Source organism: Mustela lutreola, chromosome 10 (assembly GCF_030435805.1).
Source record: "Mustela lutreola isolate mMusLut2 chromosome 10, mMusLut2.pri, whole genome shotgun sequence".
In the NCBI taxonomy this organism is placed as follows: Eukaryota; Metazoa; Chordata; class Mammalia; order Carnivora; family Mustelidae; genus Mustela; species Mustela lutreola.
The window spans coordinates 109,187,616-109,210,990 of record NC_081299.1 but is presented as its reverse complement, the minus strand read 5'-3'; the positions used below and the strand labels follow the sequence as shown (position 1 = coordinate 109,210,990).

The 23,375-nt window shown below is 42.7% G+C and overlaps 1 protein-coding gene across 6 annotated transcripts in view; it reads left to right on the top strand.

Moving 5' to 3' along the window:
* Positions 1-23,375, top strand: part of SETDB1 (SET domain bifurcated histone lysine methyltransferase 1) — a 33,656-nt gene that overhangs the window by 9,639 nt on the left and 642 nt on the right. For 3 of the 6 annotated variants that reach the window (XM_059134822.1, XM_059134821.1, XM_059134823.1), the window contains exons 4-20: positions 5,168-5,202; positions 6,262-6,361; positions 7,209-7,334; positions 7,505-7,706; positions 8,219-8,292; positions 9,604-9,794; positions 10,938-11,067; positions 11,726-11,900; positions 11,984-12,142; positions 13,621-14,247; positions 14,688-14,804; positions 19,047-19,216; positions 20,060-20,688; positions 21,732-21,760; positions 21,869-22,398; positions 22,785-22,996; positions 23,259-23,347. In XM_059134822.1, the coding sequence (XP_058990805.1) occupies positions 5,168-5,202; positions 6,262-6,361; positions 7,209-7,334; positions 7,505-7,706; positions 8,219-8,292; positions 9,604-9,794; positions 10,938-11,067; positions 11,726-11,900; positions 11,984-12,142; positions 13,621-14,247; positions 14,688-14,804; positions 19,047-19,216; positions 20,060-20,688; positions 21,732-21,760; positions 21,869-22,398; positions 22,785-22,996; positions 23,259-23,347 (3,595 nt within the window). The remainder of the gene's footprint in view (positions 1-5,167; positions 5,203-6,261; positions 6,362-7,208; positions 7,335-7,504; positions 7,707-8,218; positions 8,293-9,603; positions 9,795-10,937; positions 11,068-11,725; positions 11,901-11,983; positions 12,143-13,620; positions 14,248-14,687; positions 14,805-19,046; positions 19,217-20,059; positions 20,689-21,731; positions 21,761-21,868; positions 22,399-22,784; positions 22,997-23,258; positions 23,348-23,375) is intronic. The other 3 variants (XM_059134826.1, XM_059134825.1, XM_059134824.1) reach the window with 3 other exon arrangements.

Genomic DNA, 23,375 nt, shown 5'->3' with positions numbered 1-23,375 from the left:
GCTGTAGTTTCCACTCACCCAGCTAGAGGTGGAATAGGTAGGGATGGGAGCTGCCCCAGGCAAGAGGTCCACAAGCTTAACCTTCCTTGCCAGAATTTTAGCAGTTTTTCAAGAACAAATACTTACCAATTTGTTGTTTGTTTTTGGTCAGTTTCCAGTGCCCTGAATTGATTGTTTCTAACAACTTTTTCTGGTTTTAAACTTGTTTTCTGCGTAGGGGAATCATTCTTTTCATATGACTATTACCAGTGCTACAGTTTTGCCTATTTTTTAACTGTATAAATGGATTCTTAGTATATGCATTTTTCAATAATTTCTTTAACGTCATGCCAATGTGTGATGCTTAGTTCAATAACTACTACAGTATACTATTCCATCTTATGAATATGACACAATATATCTATTCTCCTGCCAGTTGACATTTCATTTGTTTTCATTTCAAATAATGCTCTAAATATTCTTACACATAACTCCCGATCCATTTTCTATTAATTTATTTATTATTTTTTAATTTAAATTATTTTTAGTTAACAGATAGTGCAGTACTGATTTCTGGAGTAGAATTCAGTGCTTCATCACAACACCCAGTGCTCATCACAGGTGCCGCCTTTATTTATTTATTTTTTTTTTTTTGAAGATTTTATTCATTTATTTGACAGAGAAAGATCACAAGTAGGCATAGAGGCAGGCAGAGAGAGAGAGAGAGGAGGAAGCAGGCTCCCTGCCGAGCAGAGAGCCCGATGCGGGACTCAATCCCAGGACCCTGAGATCATGACCCGAGCCGAAGGCAGCGGCTTAACCCACTGAGCCACCCAGGCGCCCATAGGTGCCTTCTTTAATACCCATCACCCATCTAGCCCATCCCCTACCCATGTCCCTCCATCAGCCCTTGGTTTGTTCTCTGTCAAGAGTGTCTTGTGGTGGGGTGCCTGGGAGGCCAGTCATTAAGCATCTGCCTTTGGCTCGGATCATGATGCCAGGGTCCTGGGATGGAGCTCCACATTGGGCTTCCTGCTTGGCGGGAAGCCTGCTTCTCCCTCTCCCACTCCCCCTGCTTGTGTTCCTTCTCTCGCTGTGTCTCTCTCTGTCAAATGAATAAATAAAATCTTAAAAATAAAAAAATTTTTAAAAAGTGTCTTATGATGTGAAAAAATCTTTCTATTTTGGCAGTCTTACTAAATTTTTAGGATATATATACTTCTAAGAGAGGAGTTGCTAGTTCTTAGGATACGGAAATTCTAATATTACTGGATAAATAACGAATAGCTTCCCAAAGCAATTGTACCATTTTATGTTTGTAACTGCCCATGGAATAATGTGTCCTGTGCTCCACATCCTTGACAACACCTGGTATTGCGGTTTTTAAATTTTATTTTATTTTTTAGGGCCACCTGGGTGGCTCAGTGGGTTAAAGCCTCTGCCTTCAGCTCAGGTCATGATCTCAGGGTCCTGACTGGGATCAAGCCCCACATCGGGCTCTCTACTCAGCAGGGAGCCTGCTTCCTCCTCTCTCTCTGCCTTCTTCTTTGCCTACTTGTGGTCTCTCTCTGTCAAATAAATAAATAATCTTTTTAAAAAATTTATTTTATTTTTTAAAGATTTTATTTATTTATTAGAGCACGCACCAGCAAGGGGAGCAGCAGGCAGAGGGAGAGGGGAGCCATCCAGGTGCCCCTTGTGCCCCTTGTAGTTTTTCTTTGAAATCTGTTCATATTTCTTGTTTGTTTGCTCAATGATCATTTGTCTTTTTCTTGATTCATAGGAAGTCTTTATACGTAACAAATACTAATCCTTTGTAGTTACGAGTTGGAAATACCATTCCCAGCTTATGGTTTATCTTTACTTTTCATGTTCTTCGTTGATAAACAGAAGTTATAATTTTAGCATTTCCTTTTATGGTGATTGGTTTTTATAGCCCTTCTGCTCTGATGCTTTATTATAAATATTTCTTATGTTGCCTTTGAAAGTTTCATAGTTCTGCCTTTAATCCAACTGAAGTTTATTTTTTATGTAATATTTGAGGTAAAGGTCTGAATTTTGTGTGTGTGTGGTTATTAATGTTCCAGTGCCACTTACTGAAATGAGCCCCTTCTTACTGAAATATCTGCTTGTCATAAATTATTTCCATGTATTTGGGATTTATTTCTGGACTTTCTATTATGTTTCATTGCTCTGTCATTTTTTCTTAATTCTATATTGTGTATAACTGAGCTTTGCAAGTTTCTACATCTGTTAACTCCAGTAACCTCACTTTGGTTTTCTTCATGAATGTCTTGGCTCTTTTTACCTGTCATGCTTTTATGTATATTTGAGAATCAGCCTGTCATGTTCCTCACTCACCTCTCCCCCAAAAAACTATTGATAATATTAAAAGAACAATATAGGGATAGCTAATAATTTCATACTATTTAGTGCTTCTACACAAAAACAATTTATTTAGGCCTTAACATTTTTCAGTAAAGTTGTTGCTTACACAATGATATCAATATACTTAATACTATGAACTGTTTGCTTAAAAATGGTTAAGGACTATGCAGCCATCAAAAGAAGTGGAATCTTGCCATTTGCGATGACATGGATGGAATAGAGGGTATTATGCTTAGCAAAATATGTCAGTCGGAGAAAGACAACTATCATATGATCTCCCTGATATGAGGAAGTGGAGATGCAACGTGGGGGGCTTGGGGAGTAGGAAAAGAATAAATAAAACAAGAAGTGATCAGGAGGGAGACAAACCATAAGAGACTCTTAATCTCACAAAACAAACTGAGGGTTGCTAGGGGGAGGGGGATCGGGAGAGGGTGGTGGGGTTATGGACATTGGGGAGGGTATGTGCTATGGTGAGTGCTGTGAAGTATGCAAACCTGGCGATTCACAGACCTGTACCCCTGGGGCTAATAATACATTATATGTTTATTAAAAATATTTTAAAAAATTAGTAATTAAAGGGCGCTCGGCTGGTTCAGTCAGTAGAACATGTGACTCGATCTCATGGTTGTGAGTTTGAGCCCCATGTTGTGTGTAGACCTTCCTAAAAAAATAATAAAGAAAAAGGAGTATTTAAAAATTAGTAATTTAGGGCGCCTGGGTGGCTCAGTGGGTTAAGCCGCTGCCTTCGGCTCAGGTCATGATCTCAGGGTCCTGGGATCGAGTCCCGCATCGGGCTCTCTGCTCCGCAGGGAGCCTGCTTCCCTCTCTCTCTCTCTGTCTGCCTCTCCATCTACTTGTTATTTCTCTGTCAAATAAATAAATAAAATCTTTAAAAAAAAATTAAAAAAAAAAATTAGTAATTTAGAGTCAAGGGCAAAAATTTGTCCTAATGTCTCAAAAGATCTCAGCTAACGTATATGTAAAATTAAGTTGGTAGTCAACACGATCTTCCTTTTAATAGTCTTTGGAAAGATTAGGGAAATGGGCCCTCAGATATAAAAGTGAATTAAAACATGTAACTATTCTTCTACATAATGAACAAAACAAATAAAATGCTAATTACATTTTAAGTGTATGAGGTAATTTGAGGTTATGATGTCCAGTTCTTTATCAGAAGAGCTGGTGATCTGAATGATGGTAAGTGTAAAAGACCCAAAGCTGTTATATCCTTAATCTGTATATAGTGTTTCTCTCACTTTAAAAATCTCAAATTATATGTTTATAAATCAGTCTCTAGTAAAAACTTTAATATTCAATTTTCTCATTTTTTCTAACTTTTCTTAAATATGCAAAATCTGGCTGAACCTACCATGTAAATTTTTTTTTTTTTAAGATTTTATTTATTTATTTATTTGACAGAGAGAAATCACAAGTAGATGGATAGGCAGGCAGAGAGAGAGAGAGAGGGAAGCAGGCTCCTTGCCGAGCAGAGAGCCCGATGCGGGACTCGATCCCAGGACCCTGAGATCATGACCTGAGCCGAAGGCAGCGGCTCAACCCACTGAGCCACCCAGGCGCCCCACCATGTCAATTTTTAATAAACTTTGTACATACCTCTCTAACAAAAAAAGGTTAGGAGATCTATTTTATGTTATATGTATTTTACCACAATAAAAAAAAAATGAGGGAAAAGAAAGATTTATAGATACTGAGAGGGAATACTGGGATAAAAAGCAACATTAAAACTGCATGTTGAATATGAGTAAAAGGATTGAGAGGGGAAAGAGTACATATGTACATTTACAGAATATCTGGCTGCAGAAGAAACTGATATATTGGTTGCTTTTAAGGAGAGTAACTAGAGGCAGGAATATGAGGGAGGTCTGTTTTATTTTGTGTCCTTTTATAATGTTTTAGTTTTTTACCACATGAATATTTTTACTTTTTAAAAGGCACTTTCAGGGGCGCCTGGGTGGCTCAGTCATTAAGCATCTGCCTTCTGCTGTGGTCATGATTCCCGGACCCCGCCCCGCATCAGGCTCCCTGCTTGGTGGGAAGGTTGTTTCTCCCTCTCCCATGCCCCCAGCTTGTGTTCCCTCTTTCACTGTGTCTCTCTCTGTCGAATAAATAAATAAAATCTTTAAAAAAAAAAAAAAAAGATATGTAAATGCCACTAAGTATATGGAAAAAATGCTTGACATCATTAGTCATTAAGGAAATGCAAATCAGAATCACTTTATATTAATTAGGATGGCTGTAATCAAAAGGAGAGACTAACAAGTATTGATGAGCATATCTATCACAACAGGAAGTTCTGTTGGACAGCGCTACTCAAGAATAAACATTTTTGCTTCATTCACTGACCACATTTTTCAAATCATTCAGATAGTGTCTAGGCAAATTTTTGTTATAAAAACTTAAATATACAGGGTGCTTGGGTGGCTTAGTCAGTTAAGTGTCTGACTTCAGCTCAGATCATGATCCTGGGGTCCTTGGATCAAGTCCCATGCTGAGCAGGGAGCATTCTCCCTCTCGTCCCCTTCTGGACCGTTTAGTACTTTTACATACATATTTACATGTGGTTGTCAATAGTTATTAGTAATAGTTCCATGATAATATTTTTAAGTAGTTTATAATATAATACATGTATACAATGTAATATATAATACAATACAATATAATATAATACATGGAAATAGAATGTCTCAATGCAAAAAAAAAGTAGCTTAGTTATTGATTTCGTGGAAATTCTTATGTGTAAGGATCTTACACTCATTAGAGCTTCTCTCATCCATAGGTGATGCTGGGAGCAGAACTCCCAAAGACCAGAAGGTGAGTTGGGATGGGGAAGGTAAACTGAAAGATAAGAATATGAAGATGTTGGGGCGCCTGGGTGGCTCAGTGTGTTAAAGCCTCTCTGGCTTTGGTTCAGGTCATGATCCCAGGGTCCTAGGATAGAGACCGGCTTTGGGCTCTCTGCTCAGCAGGGAACCTCCTTCCCCCTCTTTCTCTGCCTGCCTCTCTGTCTACTTGTGATCGCTGTCTATGAAATAAATAAATAAAATCTTTAAAAAACAAAAAAAGAATATGAAGATGGGAGAAACTTCTGGCCTGATCATTCGGTCACTTCAGCCATCACGATAATCAGCCCTGGGCACCTGGGTGGCTCAGTGGGTTAAGCCGCTGCCTTCGGCTCAGGTCATGATCTCAGAGTCCTGGGATCGAGTCCCGCATCAGGCTCTCTGCTCAGCAGGGAGCCTGTTTCCTCCTCTCTCTCTCTCTCTGCCTGCCTCTCTGCCTACTTGTGATCTCTCTCTGTCAAATAAATGAATAAAATATTAAAAAAAAAAAAAAAAAGATAATCAGCCCTGTGGGTTCCAGTCCCCTAATAGGTGTTCTGAGGATGCAGCAGAGGTTCCTTAGAGATGCATGCACTAAGTGCTATATAAATGTAGAATCCACTAGGTGAAATTAATCAAGGAAGGTTTCTAAAGCTGATTTCTTTTTCTTTTTCTAAAGCTGATTTCTGAACCAGATTTATAAGGGCAATTTTGCCTAGTAAAGTAACCATACCTTCTCAACCGTAACTCATTCTATTCGGTTTTTTGAAAGACAAAGTTCTGGGGTGTCTGGATGGCTCAGTCAGTTAAGCATCTGCCTTCGGCTTAGGTTGCGATAATGAGGGTCCTGGGATCAAGCCCCACATCAGGCGCCCTGCTTGGCAGGGATCCTGCTTCTCCCTCTCCTGCTCCCCCTGCTTGTGTGCTCTGTCTTCCTCTCTGTCAAATAAAATATTTGGGGGGAGAAAAAGAATTTTGAAAGATGAGTTCTTACTCTCAGGGCTAAGCCATGCTATTTTAAACCTTGTTTCCCTCATCACCTTTCTTACAGCTCCGTGAAGCTATGGCTGCCTTAAGAAAGTCCGCTCAGGATGTCCAGAAGTTCATGGATGCTGTCAACAAGAAGAGCAGTTCCCAGGATCTACATAAAGGTTAGGGTCTGGAGTTATCTCAGCATAGAGAGTGGGGGTGGAGATGGGAAGTGAATTCCTACAGAGATTTCATGAGTAATTGGCTCTGTTTTAGCATTAGAATTCTCTTCCACCTATGTTGGGTTCTTTAAACACCACAGGTTTTCCTTGTCTTGCTTAAGTCTTGTCTGCTGATTTTCTAATGTGTGGTGGCTTTATCCAAATACCTTCTTAGCTCTGTGCTCATGACCACTTCTAGATGGCATTTAGAAGAGAGGAACTCAAACTCTCTTTTTTAAGATTTTATTTATTTGCCAGAGAGAGAGTGCACATGCACAAGAAGGGGGAGTGGCAGGCAGAGAGAAAGGAAGAAGCAGGCTCACCACTGAGCAAGGAGCCTGATGCAGGACTCAGTCTGAGGACCATGGGATCATGACCTAAACCGAAGGCAGGCATTTAACCAGTTGAGCCACCCAGGCCTCCCACAACTCAAGATCTTAAAAAGAGATCTAAGGGAAACTTTGTCCAATAGGGCTGTTGATAGCTCTCCAATGGAAAATTGTTTTATAAATACTACTTAGCACTTAGTGAGTGTAATTAATATTGTTAATAAGGAGTTGGAGATACTTGGTTAAAGTGAGATGTTCTTGAATTACATGTGAATTGCAATTATGCAAGTATTTCCTGTTAGCAAAAATAGTTGAGTCAGCTATGCTTTTTGTCTACTCGAGAGAGCAGCAAAAGTGACTAAGGATCAGTGATTACCTCCATTTTCATCAATTACTATATTACACTATCTTAACTTTCCCATTTACTCCCCATATCTATGTCATATTTTTTTTTAGAACATCTTTGCTTTCTTTTGTAGGGACCTTAAGTCAGATGTCTGGCGAACTGAGCAAAGATGGTGACCTTATAGTTAGCATGCGCATCCTGGGCAAGAAGAGAACTAAGACATGGCACAAAGGCACCCTTATCGCTATCCAGACGGTTGGTATGTTCAAGCTAGAAGAAGCGCTAATGAAAAAGGCAACCTGCAGGTCTCCATTGCTGATCATTTCTTTTCCCCACAGCCTTGCCTTTTGTCTCTCATGTAGCAGTCAGGATTTACACAGAAACTGATGGTTTTTAAAAATTTTTGTTCATTTTTTTCCCTTTACTCAGGACCAGGAAAGAAGTACAAGGTGAAATTTGACAACAAAGGGAAGAGTCTCCTGTCGGGGAACCATATTGCCTATGATTATCACCCTCCTGCTGACAAGCTCTTTGTGGGCAGTCGAGTGGTAGCCAAGTACAAGGATGGGAATCAGGTCTGGCTCTATGCTGGCATTGTAGCTGAGACACCAAACGTCAAAAACAAGCTCAGGTACCTGGACAGAGGATTGTAAAGAGAGTGGAGACCAGTAGCAAAGCACCTGCCCTATTCAAACCATAGTCAATATTTCACAATTAGCTTTTGTGACCAGAAGCCCTTGATTTTTTTTTTTTTTTTTTTTGCAACAGAGGTCATGTGGGTGATTCTTCCTTGTTTTTTTCTTTTTTTCCTCAAGAAAAACTTGGAGGTAAAACTAGGAGGAGAGTCATTAAGATTGTTTAATGATTGTTAGGGGAATAGGAAGGAAGGGGAAACTAAATGGTTTTAGCAAAATAGGAGTCTGATAGTGAAACAAGAATGAGTAGGTTTTAGAAAAGTGGAGGTAAATTGGTTAGATTGAGGGAGAATTCCTAACTCTTGGAAGAGTAATAGGAAGGAAGTAGTACACCAGAACATTTTCCCAGGAGTATGTCCTATTGTGATCAAGAGGAGAAGCTATGAAATTTCTGTAGGTCATGTTAAATATAACCCCTGATCTTTCTGCCATCGCTCTTTACTTACAGGTTTCTCATTTTCTTTGATGATGGTTATGCTTCCTATGTCACACAGTCTGAACTATATCCCATTTGCCGGCCACGTGAGTGTCCCTCCTTCCTTTCTGAGTTTTATCCATTTCCTCTTCTACCTTATATTTCTTGTTAAGATAATCAGTTGAAAAGCCCTGAAAGGAAAAGAAAAGAAAATGGAGGGAGGAAGGCAGGCCCTGATATATGTGGTGCTTCCATCTCAAAGGGCGTAAGTTTGATTAATGTCTTTTGGGAGATAACAGTTCTATTTGCTTGTCTCTAGTGCTGGATCTTTGTAGTTGAAGAGTGGGATACTAGGAAATCATGACTGACCTTGGGTGGATTCTCATATTGTAGTTGTGTTTTGATTTTGTTTCTGAGTGATTTAGGCTTAAGGAGATGTTGTTTCTTTCCTAGTCTTGTCCTTCATCTAACATTTGTATAAATCTGTAGCTGCATAGTGCTCTCTGCAGAAGCTGAGTTAGATGGAGTTTTCATAGTGCCTTCCATACTTGTGTCTCTGGCTTGGGAACAGACTCTACAAAGCAGTTGTTTTTAATTACAAAAGAGTTAACTAACACTGATCCCTTTCCATATAAAAGGACGGTAAATACATTCTGGGTCCCTTAAAAGTAGCCTGATACAGAATGAGAAGGAAGGACAATTTTTTTTTAATCAATTTCATCATGCCACCTGATCTTTTTTATTTATCTCTAGACTTATATCAGGTTAGCAAGAATTTTCACTTGAATTTTCCTAAACAAAACATCCATTTTTATGAAATAAGTGACTCACCTATATTTGCATATTGCTTAGATAGTATTGATTTGGTCTATGTGTGCATTTACACAATAGGTTCAATACTTTCAGGTAGTCTTGGTTTTGTTTCTCAGGTTATGTTTTCTTTCTTTATTTTTCTCTCCCTCCCAACTTGAAAAATAGCCAACATCTCCTTGTCAACCATTTGTTTTTTTCCTATCAAGATAAGCCCTGGGGTGCCTGGCTGGCAAAAATGGTAGAGCATGCAACTCTTAACCTTGGGGTCATGAGTTCAAGCCCCACATTAAGCACAGAGATTACTTTTTTTTTTTTTTAAGATTTTATTTATTTATCAGAGAGAGAGGGAGCTGAGCAAGGAGCCCGATGTGGGACTCGATCCCAGGACCCTGGGATCATGACCCGAGCTGAGCAAGGAGCCCGATGTGGGACTCGATCCCAGGACCCTGGGATCATGACCCGAGCCGAAGGCAGCTGCTTAACCAACTGAGCCACCCAGGCGTCCCGCACAGAGATTACTTTAAACAAAAAAAAAAAGAGAGAGAGAGAGAAAGAGAGACCTGCTCCACTTGCCCTCTCTCAGCCCTCCTTCTTCCTTGGCACAGTGAAAAAGACTTGGGAGGACATAGAAGACATCTCCTGCCGGGACTTCATAGAAGAGTATATCACGGCTTACCCCAACCGCCCCATGGTACTGCTCAAGAGTGGCCAGCTTATCAAGACTGAATGGGAAGGCACGTGGTGGAAGTCCCGCGTCGAGGAGGTGGATGGCAGCCTAGTCAGGATCCTCTTCCTGGTACTGTTCTTCCCGGAGTTTTGGACACAAGGCACAGAGTGGGATGGGGGAGCATAAGAGGCAGTAATGAGGATGATTTTGTAGTCCTCCATAATTTTCCCTTTTCTTATGCTATCTGTTTTCACTGTTTGGGAGCAAATTTTACTTTATCTTTTTGTTTCTCTCTGGTGGTTATTGAAAATTCCTGGGGCACCTAGGGTGGCTCAGTCGGTTAAGCTCAGGTCATAATCTTGGGGTCCTGGGAGCAAGCCCCACATAAGGTTCCCTGCTTAGCAGAGAGTCTGCTGCTTGCTCTTCCTGTGCCTCCCCCCAGCTTCCCTACTCGTGTGCACACATGCTTGCTCTCTTTTAAGAAAATATTAAAAAAAAAAAAATCCCAAATTTAACTGTGAGCTAATTTGCATATTGGTTTGTTTTTCTCTCTCTCAGGATATTTACATTGCATATAGGCATGGAGAAGACAGTTCCAATTGTCCAGGATCAGGGTTTTGGTAGCATAGTGAGACCAAAAGGAGGTATCAAAGAATTAGAGGTCCTGATGATTTTTTTTTTTTTTTTTTTAGGATTTTATTTATTTGAGAGAGAGCGTACAAGCAGGAGTGGGGGAGGAGTGGAGGGAAAGGGAGAAGCAGACTCCACACTGAGCAGGGACCCTCCCCACCACCCATGCAGGGCTCCATCCTGGGACTTTGCGATCATGACCTGATTGAAAGGCAGATGCTTAATTGACAGCCACCCAGGCTCCCTCTGATGATCATTCAAGGCCCAGTTTAACTCTTGGATCTTCTGTACCTGTCCTCTTCTCCCCTTTCATGCCTTTCTTAGAGTTCCAGTCTTTGAGCTATCCTCAGTCTTTTGTTCCTTAAGGCCTTAATGATCTGTGTCACAGATCATTATACTCAATATAAACATCTGTCTCTCCTGTAATTTTTTAAGTGAAGAATATGTGATTTTCTTTTTCATTTTCCTGATGGCTGTCATGGAAACTGGAACATAAGTTTATTGAGTAGATAGGGAATTTGGCATTCATCAGGGAGATTTCCTTCAAGGAGCACATGGAGGCATATTCTGCACAGATGGCAGGATATAGTTTCTAACCTTTGCTTCATTTCCCTCCAACCTTCCTTCCTCCCAATCCCCCAGGATGACAAAAGATGTGAATGGATCTATCGAGGCTCTACGCGGCTAGAGCCCATGTTCAGTATGAAGACATCCTCAGCCTCTGCACTGGAGAAGAAGCAAGGAGGACAGCTCAGGACACGTCCAAATATGGGTATGTCTTGAAAGACACCGAACGGGAGGAAAGAAACAGGCAAAGCAGCAAAGGAGAGTCTGTACAATAGCTATCCTTTGTTTACCAGGATGACACCACTGACTCACTGGAAACAGGAGGTGTGTCCTGAGTAGTTTCCAGTAGTACGTGGTGCCTCCACTTAGTGCAATGGCTCTGATTCATTCTAAACGACCCCATAAAAATCTGAAACAACTGGCTTAGGGGTGGATGTGGTAGTATAGTTACCTCTGTTATCCATATGAGAACTATCTGCTTTGTATGTGATTCATTGTCAATTTTTTTAAACGCCTGGACAGCTTTTGTTTTTATATGTTCCTGGCCTACTTTTTGGTTGATTTTTCCTGATATCATTAGTTGATCAAAGAATGTTTTTTTAAAATTTTTCACCAAAGAATAACCTAATTACCAGCATAAACTGTGTTTAAGGCAGAAAGATAAAGCCTTACTGGGTTGAAGCCAGCCTGTGCCAGTAAGTGTTTTCACTCATTGGTTTAAATAATGGAACGACAGTCTTGACACTTACTCAAAATGTTTCCATTGCTGCTTATGTATATTATGTAAATTGATGATTGGGTATGTGCATGAGTATACATGACACAGCTGTCATCTTCAGTGGTCAGTTTCCTCTTTCCTCTAGGTGCCGTGAGGAGCAAAGGCCCTGTGGTCCAGTACACCCAGGATCTGACCAGTACTGGGACACAGTTCAAGCCAATGGAGCCCCTGCAGCCTACAGCCCCTCCTACCCCCCCTGTCCCTCCTGTCCCACCTGCCCCACCTGCACCCCCTCTGTCCCCACAGGCAGGTGACAATGAGTGAGTGATATTTTTTCTTATTTACTAGTTTCTTTCACATTGCATTTTCTGTATTCTTTACTGTATGATGTTTAATCTCTTAGCAGCTTAGAAAGTCAGCTTGCCCAATCTCGGAAGCAGGTAGCCAAAAAGAGCACATCCTTCCGGCCAGGATCTGTGGGCTCTGGTCATTCCTCCCCTACATCTCCAGCACTCAGTGAAAATGTCCCTGCTGGGAAGCCTGGTAGCAACCAGACATACAGGTGAGAAACTCCTAGGCTTTCTGTGGGGAGGTGGCAGCATGGACTAAATACTCACTGGGGACATTCTTGGTTCCAAGGGGCTTACTTAAGGCTATGATGGTGAGGAGTTGGACTTGAAAGCTTTCTTGTTTTTAGGGTTTTGTTTTAGCTTTTTTTTTTTTTTAAAGATTGATTTATTTGAGGGCACCTGGGTGGCTCAGTGGGTTAAGCCTCTGCCTTCAGCTCACGTCATGATCTCAGGGTCCTGGGATCGAGTCCCGCATCAGGCTCACTGCTCTACAGGGAGCCTGCTTCCTTTCTCTCTCTCTCTCTCTCTCTGCCTGCCTCTCTGCCTACTTGTGATCTCTCTCTGTCAAATAAATAAATAAAATCTTTAAAAAGAAAAAAAAAAGATTGATTTATTTGAGAGAGTACACCCATGTAAGTGTGGGGAAGGGCAGAGAGAATCTCAAGCACACTCCACACAGTGTGGAGTCTGATACGGGGCTTGATCTCAGGATGCTGAGATCATGACCAGAGCCAAAATAAAGTCAGACATTTAATACTCACTGAGCCACCCAGGTGATCAGAAAAGAAAGCTTTAACTTGGGAAGTTTCCAACAAACAGGGTGTGAAAATAATTAGAAATGAGGTGCCTGTGGGGCACCTGGGTGGCTCAGTGGGTTAAGCCTCTGCCTTCGGCTCAGGTCATATCCCAGGGTCCTGGGATTGAGCTCTCCATCGGACTCTCTGCTCAGCAGAGAGCTGCTTCCTCCTCTCTCTTTCTCTGCCTGCCTCTCTGCCTACTTGTGATCTCTGTCTGTCAAATAAATAAAATCTTTAAAAAAAAAAAAAGTGCCTAGAAATACAGAATCACTAGAAGTCATTTGTTTAAAACTTTTCATTGAATGTGGTGTCATAATTGGTACAGTAGAAAGGGATTACTCCTACCTCTTTCCTTGAATCACAGTCTGTAGGACACATAAAAGGGGGAAAATATTGGTAGTAAACTGGACTGTATGTCTGTAACTCACAGGCAAAAAAAATTTTAGGAAGAGGTATACTGTTGTGACGCCTGGGTGCCTTGGTTGGTTGAGTGTCTTCCTTCAATTCGGGTCATGATCCAGGGTCTTGAGATCAAGCCCCACGTCGGGCTCCCTGCTCAGCGGGAAGCCTGCTTCTCCCTCTCCCACTCCCTTTGCTTGTATTCCCTCTCTCACTCTCTCTCTCTCTGTGTCAGATAAATAAATAAAATCTTAAAAAAATAATAATAATAAGGTATACTGGTGAGGTGGAGATATTTTCATTCAGTGAAGAGTAACCAGGACCTCTTAGTGTCCAAGTTTGGTAAAGCAAGGGAAAACGTGACTTCCTTGTGTCATCTGTGGCTTCCCGGGCACAGCTGTTTGAAAGATGAGTGAGCTAGCCAGCAGCAGGGGCCCTCTGCAGCAGAAGGGTCCTGTTGCCCTCTTACCTGATCTCTCACGTGTCTTTTGCAGACCACCGTTAAGCTCAGCAGCCTCTGCCCCAGCAGCACCCCCAGTACCCCCAGCACCTCCCGCCTTCCACGGCATGCTGGAGCGGGCCCCAGCAGAGCCCTCCTACCGAGCCCCCATGGAGAAGCTCTTCTACTTACCTCACGTGTGCAGCTACACCTGTCTGTCCCGAGTCAGACCTATGAGAAGTGCGCAGTACCGGGGCAAGAATCCTCTGCTGGTCCCACTACTCTATGACTTCCGGCGGATGACAGCCCGCCGCCGAGTTAACCGCAAGATGGGCTTTCATGTTATCTATAAGACACCCTGTGGCCTCTGCCTTCGGACAATGCAGGAGATTGAGCGCTATCTTTTTGAGACTGGCTGTGACTTCCTCTTCCTGGAGATGTTCTGTTTGGATCCATATGTTCTTGTGGACCGCAAGTTTCAGCCCTATAAACCTTTTTACTATATATTGGACATCACTTACGGGAAGGAAGATGTTCCCCTATCCTGTGTCAATGAGATTGACACAACCCCCCCACCCCAGGTGGCCTACAGTAAGGAACGAATCCCGGGCAAGGGTGTTTTCATTAACACGGGCCCAGAATTTCTGGTCGGTTGTGACTGCAAGGATGGGTGCCGTGACAAGTGAGTTGGTAGGGTAATTGCTGGCCCTGCCTCCAACTTTGTTATCCTTGTCTTTCCTTTACCTTCTTTCTCCATTTGTTTCCTATTTACATCCTCCCTCAGCTGGAGCTCCTGCCATTAGGCCTCCATGAAGCAGTGAGAGAGGCTTGGGTCTGACATGGCCCCCACTGCATGACCCTGGGTACACATGCCCTGTGTTTGTTTTTCTCTGATTCTCCCCCTTTTTCCTTTGTGTCCCTCCATTGTGCTTTTAGTTGCCACTTGGTTTCATTCTGTCTTCCTTGTGGTCTGTCATGTTCTTACTGTCTTTTCCCTTTTCCCTTCTCATTTACATGTATGACAAGAAAAATTTCACTGTTCTCCCTATTCTTTTGTAGTACTTCCTACCTCTAAAGAAAGTCTCACAGCTCTGGCCGTCATATCCTTCTGTCTTAATTCAGGTCCAAATGTGCCTGTCATCAACTAACTATCCAGGCCACAGCCTGCACCCCGGGCGGCCAGATCAACCCTAACTCTGGCTACCAGTACAAGAGACTAGAAGAGTGTCTGCCCACAGGGTAAGTAGGGGAAAGTGAAGCACTTCACAGACAGAGTTCTAAAAATTGGAACCAAAAATAGAGTAACCGAAACCAAGTGTTTTATCATTTAAATCTTACTGAATTTCCAGCACATGTTTCTTCCTTGGGCTTTCTTTTAAATGAAGACTTCTAATGATTGAATAGGATCTAGCAGTTGCAGTTAAAAGTGTTCTCCATTTCATAGTTGTATGTATATCTTAACAGACTGCAGTTATGGTGGCAAGGGAGATGTGTTCAGAGCGAAGCATGCAGGGACCTGATTATATAGGACTTAGTAAATGAGAATAAAAATTAGAAACAGGGGCACCTGGGTGGCTCAGTGGGTTAAAGCCTCTGCCTTCAGCTCAGGTCATGATCCCAGGGTCCTGGGATAGAGCCCCGCATTGGGCCCTCTGATCAGCAGGGAGCCTGCTTCCTCCTCTCTCTCTGCCTGCTTCTCTGCCTACTTGTGGTCTCTGTCCGTCAAATAAATAAATAAAATCTTAAAAAAAAAAATTAGAAACAAATCATGGTGTGATAGGGAACTATTAGAGAATTTCAAGCAGGCAAATGATGCCATCTACTTTTTGAAGGTTACCATGGCTTTGTGGAGACTGTGTCTTAGGGCAGCAAAAGTAAAACTGGGAAATCCACTTAGGAGATGAATTACAGGGATATAGGCAAGAGGTGGTGGTTGCTGGGCCTTGTTCTAGAATGCACACAGCAAGTAGAGCTGAAAGAGGGTAGAGTTGGGCTTCATTTGGAGTTAGAGCTGCAGAACTTGATTGATGGAGTGGGAGGGAAGCAGCAGAATCAAGGTCAAGTCCTCTAAATTTTATACTTCAGCGATAAAGTGGGTGTTGGTGCTTTTTACTGAGATGGAGGTCTGGAGGAGTTGCAGGTCTGGAAGAAACTCAGCTTTTTCTCTGGCCATATTATGTTTGAGGTCCTTCCTAGACACTCCAAGGAGAAATATCAAGAAGGCAGTGAGACTTCTGGAGAGAAGCATAAGGACTGGACATGAGGAATTAGGAACCCTGAACATAAGTAAGAGGCAGTATTTAAAGCCTGGATGAGTTTACCTAGAGAGAATATTGATACTAGATAAGAAAAGGAGCCCCAGCAGTCATCCCTGGGTTCTCCAATCAGAGACTGAGCAGAGGAGGTGAAACTAGCATATAAGATTGAAAAAGGCAGGCAAAGACTCAGGCAATGAAAGAGGGGGATATAAAACTTGATAAAATGATTATATATGAACATGGAAACAAACCCTGGTACTCAAGATACATAATTAGCAGAGAGAACAGAAGAAGAGAAAAACATCAATGAAATAATGCAGAAATTTTCCTATAATTGAAGAAGGGTCTGTTTCCAAATGGAAAATGCCAGTCATGTCCCAGCATAGCAGATGAAAATAGATCACCACTAAAAAATATTATAAGAAAATGAAATCATTGTGTCCACAGAACACTGAAGACAAACTAGAAATCCTAAAAGCTTCTAGAGAAGAGAAATAGACCACAAAAATAAAGAATCAATGTCTTCGGCCTTCTCAAAATGACATGGGAAGCTAGATGGAAATTAAGTACCCTATTCAGAATTCTGAGGAGAAATTACTTATAACCCAGAGTTCTAAACCCCAGGCAATGAGTTTTAAGTGTTAAACTAAAGACATTTTTTAGACATGAAACACCTCAAAATTGTCAATTTAGTTTCCTTCCCAGAGAAAGTTAATTGGAGGGGGCACCTGGGTGGCTCAGTTGGTTAAGCACCTGCCTTTGGCTCAGGTCATGATCCCAGGGTCCTGGGATGGAGCCCCATGTTGGGCTCTCTGCTCAGCGGGGAGCCTGCTTCTCCCTCTCCCTGCCGCTCCCCCTGCTTATACTCTCCTCTCTGTCAAATACGTAAATAAAATCTTTTAAAAAAAAAGAAAAGAAAGTTAACTGGAATTATTTGCCATAAGGGGAAAAGACATTTTGACCCAGGAAATAGCAGCTCCAACACAAAAAGAGGATTGAGGGAGAACCCTGGAGGTGGTGGGGTGAAGGGGACTTGGCTGACAGCCACACACCAGATGGGACAGCCAGTGTGCGAGCAGTGCAGATCCAGCTGCAAGAGAAGCTCTGGAAGAACAGGCTTAGTAGAAAACCTGTATGTCTGAGGATCTTCACAAGAGATGAAGGATGCCAGGGAAGTCAGGAGATGAATTTGTGCTGAATGCACATTGAAAGCTAAGCAAAGGGAAAGACAGTTACTGGCTTCAGCTGCATCACTGTATCATTTATGTTTTAATTATAATAAAACTTGAGTCTGTAACAACATCCAGATTTGCTAATTCTGGGCAGTAGATGAGTGTCCATTATGTCCTTTTTCGTGTTTGAAATGTTTCATAGAAATATTTTCAAAGAATCACAAATAATATGTCACTTCCTTGCCTAAAACTCTAATAGCTTCCCACTGCATTTTGGATTTCATTCTAACTCTTAATCTTGGGCAACAAGAAGACACTGCTTATCTGGACCCTTCCTATCTCTCTCCCTCCAAAACTGTTCTAACCATGCTGATATTCTTCAGTTACTGAATCTAGTTTGCCTGGTGTTAGCCAGTCTACCTCAGGGGCCTTCGTACATGCTGTGCCCTCTACTTGGCGTCCGTCCACTGTTCGTTGCATGGTTATCTTCTTTAACCTTGAGCTCTCAGCTTTAATCTCACCTCCTCAGAGAGACCTTTCCTGACGCTAAAACTAGGTCATTTTCACTCCCTTAATGCTCTCATTGAGCAGTCCTTTTGTGTTTTTTATAGGATCTGGGGCAGCTTGAATTTATTTGTTGACTTGCTCTTGCTTTTGTTTTTGCTTTTCCATTAGCACATAAGCTCCATGGGGATGGGAACCTGTCTTGCTCACGGTGGTATGACCGGCATCTAACTGACCCAGTACCTGGCACATAGGAAGCATTGTTGAATGAATGAGTGATACAGTATACCTACTGTGAAAGGTTCCTTTGGTGGTGATTAGACCTAAATTCAAATTCTGACTTCATCCATTCTAAGCTGATCTTGTATTATTAGCTGTAAACAGGAGAATTGAACAGAACAGCCCCACTGAGGCTTTAGGGGACCTAACGAAGTTGCTTCTTGAGATGGTGCTGGTTACATGGTGTGTTCAGTTTGTGAAAATTCATTGAGCTGTAGACATGTATATGTTCTTTCCTCTGTGTATATTATGCTTTCATTGTTTTATTTTTAAGGAATCTCTACATTCAGTGTAGGGCTCCAACTCAGGACCCCTGTGCCTGAGTCACATGATCTATCTACCCACTTAGCCAGATGGGCCCCCTAGTTTCCATGGTTTTTGAGGTTTAAAAAAAAATCCTTGTAGGGCTGCTCCGAGGATAGAATAGAGAACGTATATGAAGCATATTGGCATAATGCCAAACACAAAATATATGTTCAGCAGGGAGGAGCTGCTAATAATCTTTGTCCAAAAGGATAGGACCAGTGTCATCAACTCTCTAATTATACTGGTGTCCTCTTTCCAGAAGTAGATGTCTCCCAAATCTCCGTGTCAGGAAACTTTAATTGAAATCCCAACACTGAACAAAGTAGATGGAGCAGAAATATTGATGCCTGAGAAGATGACAGTTTTCTCCGTAAAACTATTTGCTAGATAACTTTGATAGTTTATTTTTTAAATACTTAATCTGTGCAGTCCTTAAACTTAATAGATCTTTGAGCTCCCTGAAAGGAAAGGTTATGAGTTCCAGTATGTAGAAAGCCCTGGGTGGTTAGTAAATGTTCACAGAGTGAAAGAATGAAAGTCTGCTATGCCAGAACTTTTGTTCCAATTCCTCCTCTTTCCATATCTATTATATTGGCTTCTGCCTGTCCCACTCATCTTTATTTTATATATCTCTTTCTATAAATTGATGTAGTCTGTCTACATATTCTAACAGCTCTTAATCTTTATTCACATCAGTTTGCTCACTTTCCTCCAGGTGTTCGGCATTCTGCTATTCACTGTTAACTAGTGTGATAAGTACCTCCATGAATCACTTTTCCCCCTTCTGAGTTATTTCCTTGGGCTCTATTTCCAAATGAATCCAAGAGCATGGACAGTTCAGTACATTCACTCGCTTAGATCACTACCTACTAAATGATGATACCTTAAGAATTGTTACAGTTCTGTGGGCAGAACGGATCTAGTAATCATGTTATGATTGAGTTTATTGTCCCTCCTCCCAGAGTCTATGAGTGTAACAAACGCTGCAAATGTGACCCAAACATGTGCACAAACCGGCTGGTGCAGCACGGACTCCAGGTTCGGCTACAGCTGTTCAAGACACAGAACAAGGGCTGGGGTATCCGCTGCTTGGATGACATTGCCAAAGGCTCCTTTGTCTGTATTTATGCAGGTTGGTGATGAAATGAAAGGGTGGCCTCTGAGGTTAGGACATGATAGGGAATTGAATCAGAGAGAAGCTAAACAGAAGAATAAAATGCTTGACATGTGAACTTGGGAGGAAGAGGAGGCCAGGATGTTCTTATGTAAAGAACAGGACAAGTGATGTGCCTGTCTGGGTAGACTAGGAAGGGACAAAGAGCTTTATAAGAACAAGAAGGAAAAGGGTTGAAAGTGGACATGAGGATTTTTTTATTATTATTAACATATAATGTATTATTTGCCCCAGAGGTACAGGTCTGTGAACCATCAGGCTTACACATTGCACAGCACTTGCCATAGCACAAACCCTTCCCAGTTGGACGTGAGGATTTTTCAGATGAGGGACATGGGAGCAGGGCCTGGTGTGTCATTTCCTCCCACGTCTCTCCACCCAGAGGCTTTTAGCATAGCTGCAGACACCCTTTTGGTAAACCAAGTGAAGAAGAAGACAGGATGGCAGAAAGGGCAAGATTTAAAACTAGAGTTAAGGGGCGCCTGGGTGGCTCAGTGGGTTAAGCCTCGGCCTTAGGCTCGGGTCATGATCCCAGGGTCCTGGGTTTGAGCCCCACGTTGGGCTCTCTGCTCAGCGGGGAGCCTGCTTCCTCCTCTCTCTGCCTACCTGTGGTCTCTGTCAAATAAATAAATAAAATCTTTAACAAAAAACTAGAGTTAAGACACTGAGGTGACAAGGGAGAGCCCATAAGAGAGGTGTCTTGACTGTGTGTCAGTGGCTGGGTATTGCTGGAAGGAGCCCTGTACTTTCTAAAAGATCCTCATAACCATGGAATATGCCTTTAATTCTCTTCATTCCCAGGCAAGATCCTGACAGATGACTTTGCAGACAAGGAGGGCCTGGAGATGGGTGATGAGTACTTTGCCAATCTGGACCACATCGAGAGTGTGGAGAACTTCAAGGAAGGCTATGAGAGTGATGCTCCCTGTTCCTCTGATAGCAGCGGGGTGGACTTGAAAGACCAGGAGGATGGCAACAGTGGTACAGAAGATCCTGAAGAGTCCAATGATGACAGCTCCGATGATAACTTCTGTAAAGATGAGGACTTCAGCACCAGCTCCGTGTGGCGCAGCTATGCTACCCGGCGGCAGACCCGGGGCCAAAAGGAGAACGGACTTTCTGAGACCGCTTCCAAGGACTCCCGCCCCCCAGACCTCGGCCCCCCACATATTCCTGTCCCTCCAGCAATTCCTGTAGGTGGTTGCAATCCGCCTTCCTCTGAAGAGACACCCAAAAACAAGGTGGCCTCGTGGTTGAGCTGCAATAGTGTCAGTGAAGGTGGCTTTGCTGACTCTGATAGCCGTTCATCCTTCAAGACTAGCGAAGGTGGGGAAGGCCGGGCTGGGGGAGGCAAAGGGGAGGCTGAGAAGGCCTCCACCTCAGGGCTGGGCTTCAAGGATGAGGGAGACATCAAGCAGCCCAAGAAAGAGGTAAGTGGTGGCAGGAGACTCAAGAGCAGTGGCTTTTTTGTAACTGGTATAGTAATGTAATGTGGCTTACTTTCACTCTTCATTCATTTTACTGGGTGGAGATTTCTGTGGCAAACTGGATTATCGCCCCAGCCACCTGACCACTCAGCACATTCCTAGTGCTTAAAGAACCAAATTATTTTATTTTTTTTTTTTTTTAAAAGATTTTATTTATTAATTTGACAGAGAGAAATCACAAGTAGACGGAGAGGCAGCCAGAGAGAGAGAGAGAGGGAAGCAGGCTCTCTGCTGAGCAGAGAGCCCGATGCGGGACTCGATCCCAGGACTCTGAGATCATGACCTGAGCCGAAGGCAGTGGCTTAACCCACTGAGACACCCAGGCGCCCCAGAACCAAATTATTTTAAAAATCAACTTTGGAAAGAAGCATCTGGTTCTTTCCAAAGTAAAGGATTTATAAGATTAAATGTTACATTTCAGGTTATCTGCAGCATTGATTTCAAATTATCTGCAGCATTGCTGTCTTTTGTTATACTTAAAAACCAAGAATCGAGGGGGTTTTGGTGGCTCAATTAGGCATCCAACTCTTGATTTCGGCTCCGGGCGTGATCTCAGGGTCATGAGATTGCGCCCTATGTTGGGCTCAAGTCAGCTTGAGAGTCTCTCCCTCTCTCCCTCTGCTTGCATGCTCTATCTCCATCCTGCCCCCTCCCACAATAAATAAATCCTTAAAGGGGAAAAAAAATGTTGATTCTAGATGTATTTTTATTGATGTTGAAACTTAGCACATTATGGGCGGTAAATTATGTCCCTGTCCTTGTAAGATTTACCCTTGAGCATCTTACGTCTATCATTGGAAAGTGTTAGAAACCCCCTTTTAGGTGTTGTGATGAGAATATCACTGTTACTGTCAAGCTGCAGAACAGTCTCTAGCTAGCTTACTTTTTTCTCACTAGCTGAGATCTTTGGGATCAAGTCTGATTGCTGGATTTGTTACCTAGGACCACTGAAAACACTTTTTAACCTTTCACTTGCTCTCTTCCAGGACCCTGATGACCGAAACAAGATGTCAATGTAAGAGCCTCTCTTTCTGACCTGTTTCCAGATCTGCCTTGTTTCAAGCCTATAAAAGACACCGTCATCTGACTCCCTCTCATCTCTCATTCCTTTCCCTTCCATTAGAGTTACTGAAACCTCTCGAAATTATGGTTACAATCCTTCTCCCATGAAGCTTGAAGGACTTCGCCGCCCACCTAGTAAGACTAGTATGCATCAGAGCCGACGACTCATGGCCTCTGCTCAGTCCAATGCTGATGTAAGTGGCCTTCTCCCTCAAGCTGTACCTCACCTCTTCAGGGCCTTACTGATAATTACCAATAAATGCCTTGGTTCTTTGGCTGTGACTTCTTGCTTCCTTTTCCTTCAGCAAGTGTCTCATCTTTCTCTTGCTGTACTTAGTTTCTTCCTACCTAACTGTAGAAAGAGCAAGAACTTGAATGGGTCCTCTCCATTTATTCGTCTTTCTTCTCACCTTTGTGTTTCCCAGGATGTGTTAACATTGTCTAGCAGCACAGAAAGTGAGGGGGAAAGTGGGACGAGCCGGAAGCCCACCACTGGTCAGACTTCAGCCACAGCAATGGATAGCGATGATATCCAGACCATCTCCTCTGGCTCCGAAGCGGATGACTTTGAGGACAAGAAGAACATGTCTGGTAGTCTGGAAGAATGTTGGGGGTAGTAGGAAGGAATGGTAGGAAAGCTGGGATAGGGGCTTTTTTAGGGAAGCTAAAGAAGTTAGAAAACATTCAGATCTTAAAAGAGTTGATGTATGTATGTCTGGGAGGGTTCTCTGATTCCCAACTCAACTGCTAATGTTCAGCACATTCCCTTCTCTCTCCTTTCCATTTCCCCACTCTTTTGCCTTAGCTCCTTTACCCAGCAGATCTAATCCAGCTTGAAAAAACTGCCAATTAGAATCTTTGCTTTCAGGGTCACGGCTAATCAGTATTCCTACGTGCAATGAGTGGGATGGAAATGCAAGTAGAGGATCCAGTCGTGACGTGGGATGGTGCCTAACCCTGTTCTCCTTCCTGTCCAGGTCCGACAAAGCGCCAGGTGGCAGTAAAATCAACCAGAGGTTTTGCTCTGAAGTCCACTCATGGGATTGCCATTAAGTCCACCAACATGGCATCTGTGGAAAAGGGGGAGAGTGCACCTGTTCGTAAGAACACACGCCAGTTCTATGATGGGGAAGAGTCTTGCTACATCATTGATGCCAAGCTAGAAGGCAACCTCGGCCGCTACCTCAATGTGAGACCCCTCTCCCTCCACTCTAAATGCTGGGTTATCCCACTGTCCTCATATTTCTAGTTCTTTTAACACAACTATGTAAACCTACCTTTACTTGTTAGAAATTCTTGATCTCTAGGATCTTAAAGATGTAGCTTTCTTTTAGAACTTCTCTGTGATGGGGAGGATCAAAGGGCATTGTTTTTTGTCCAGCTTACACTCACCCCCACAAAGCTGGGTTCTGTTTTCTCTGTTCTTATGGGTCCTGGCCTTAAACCCACAGCATAGCTGCAGCCCCAACCTGTTTGTCCAGAATGTCTTCGTGGATACTCACGATCTTCGCTTCCCTTGGGTGGCCTTCTTTGCCAGCAAGTAAGAGGGGGTCAGGGAGAGGGGGAAG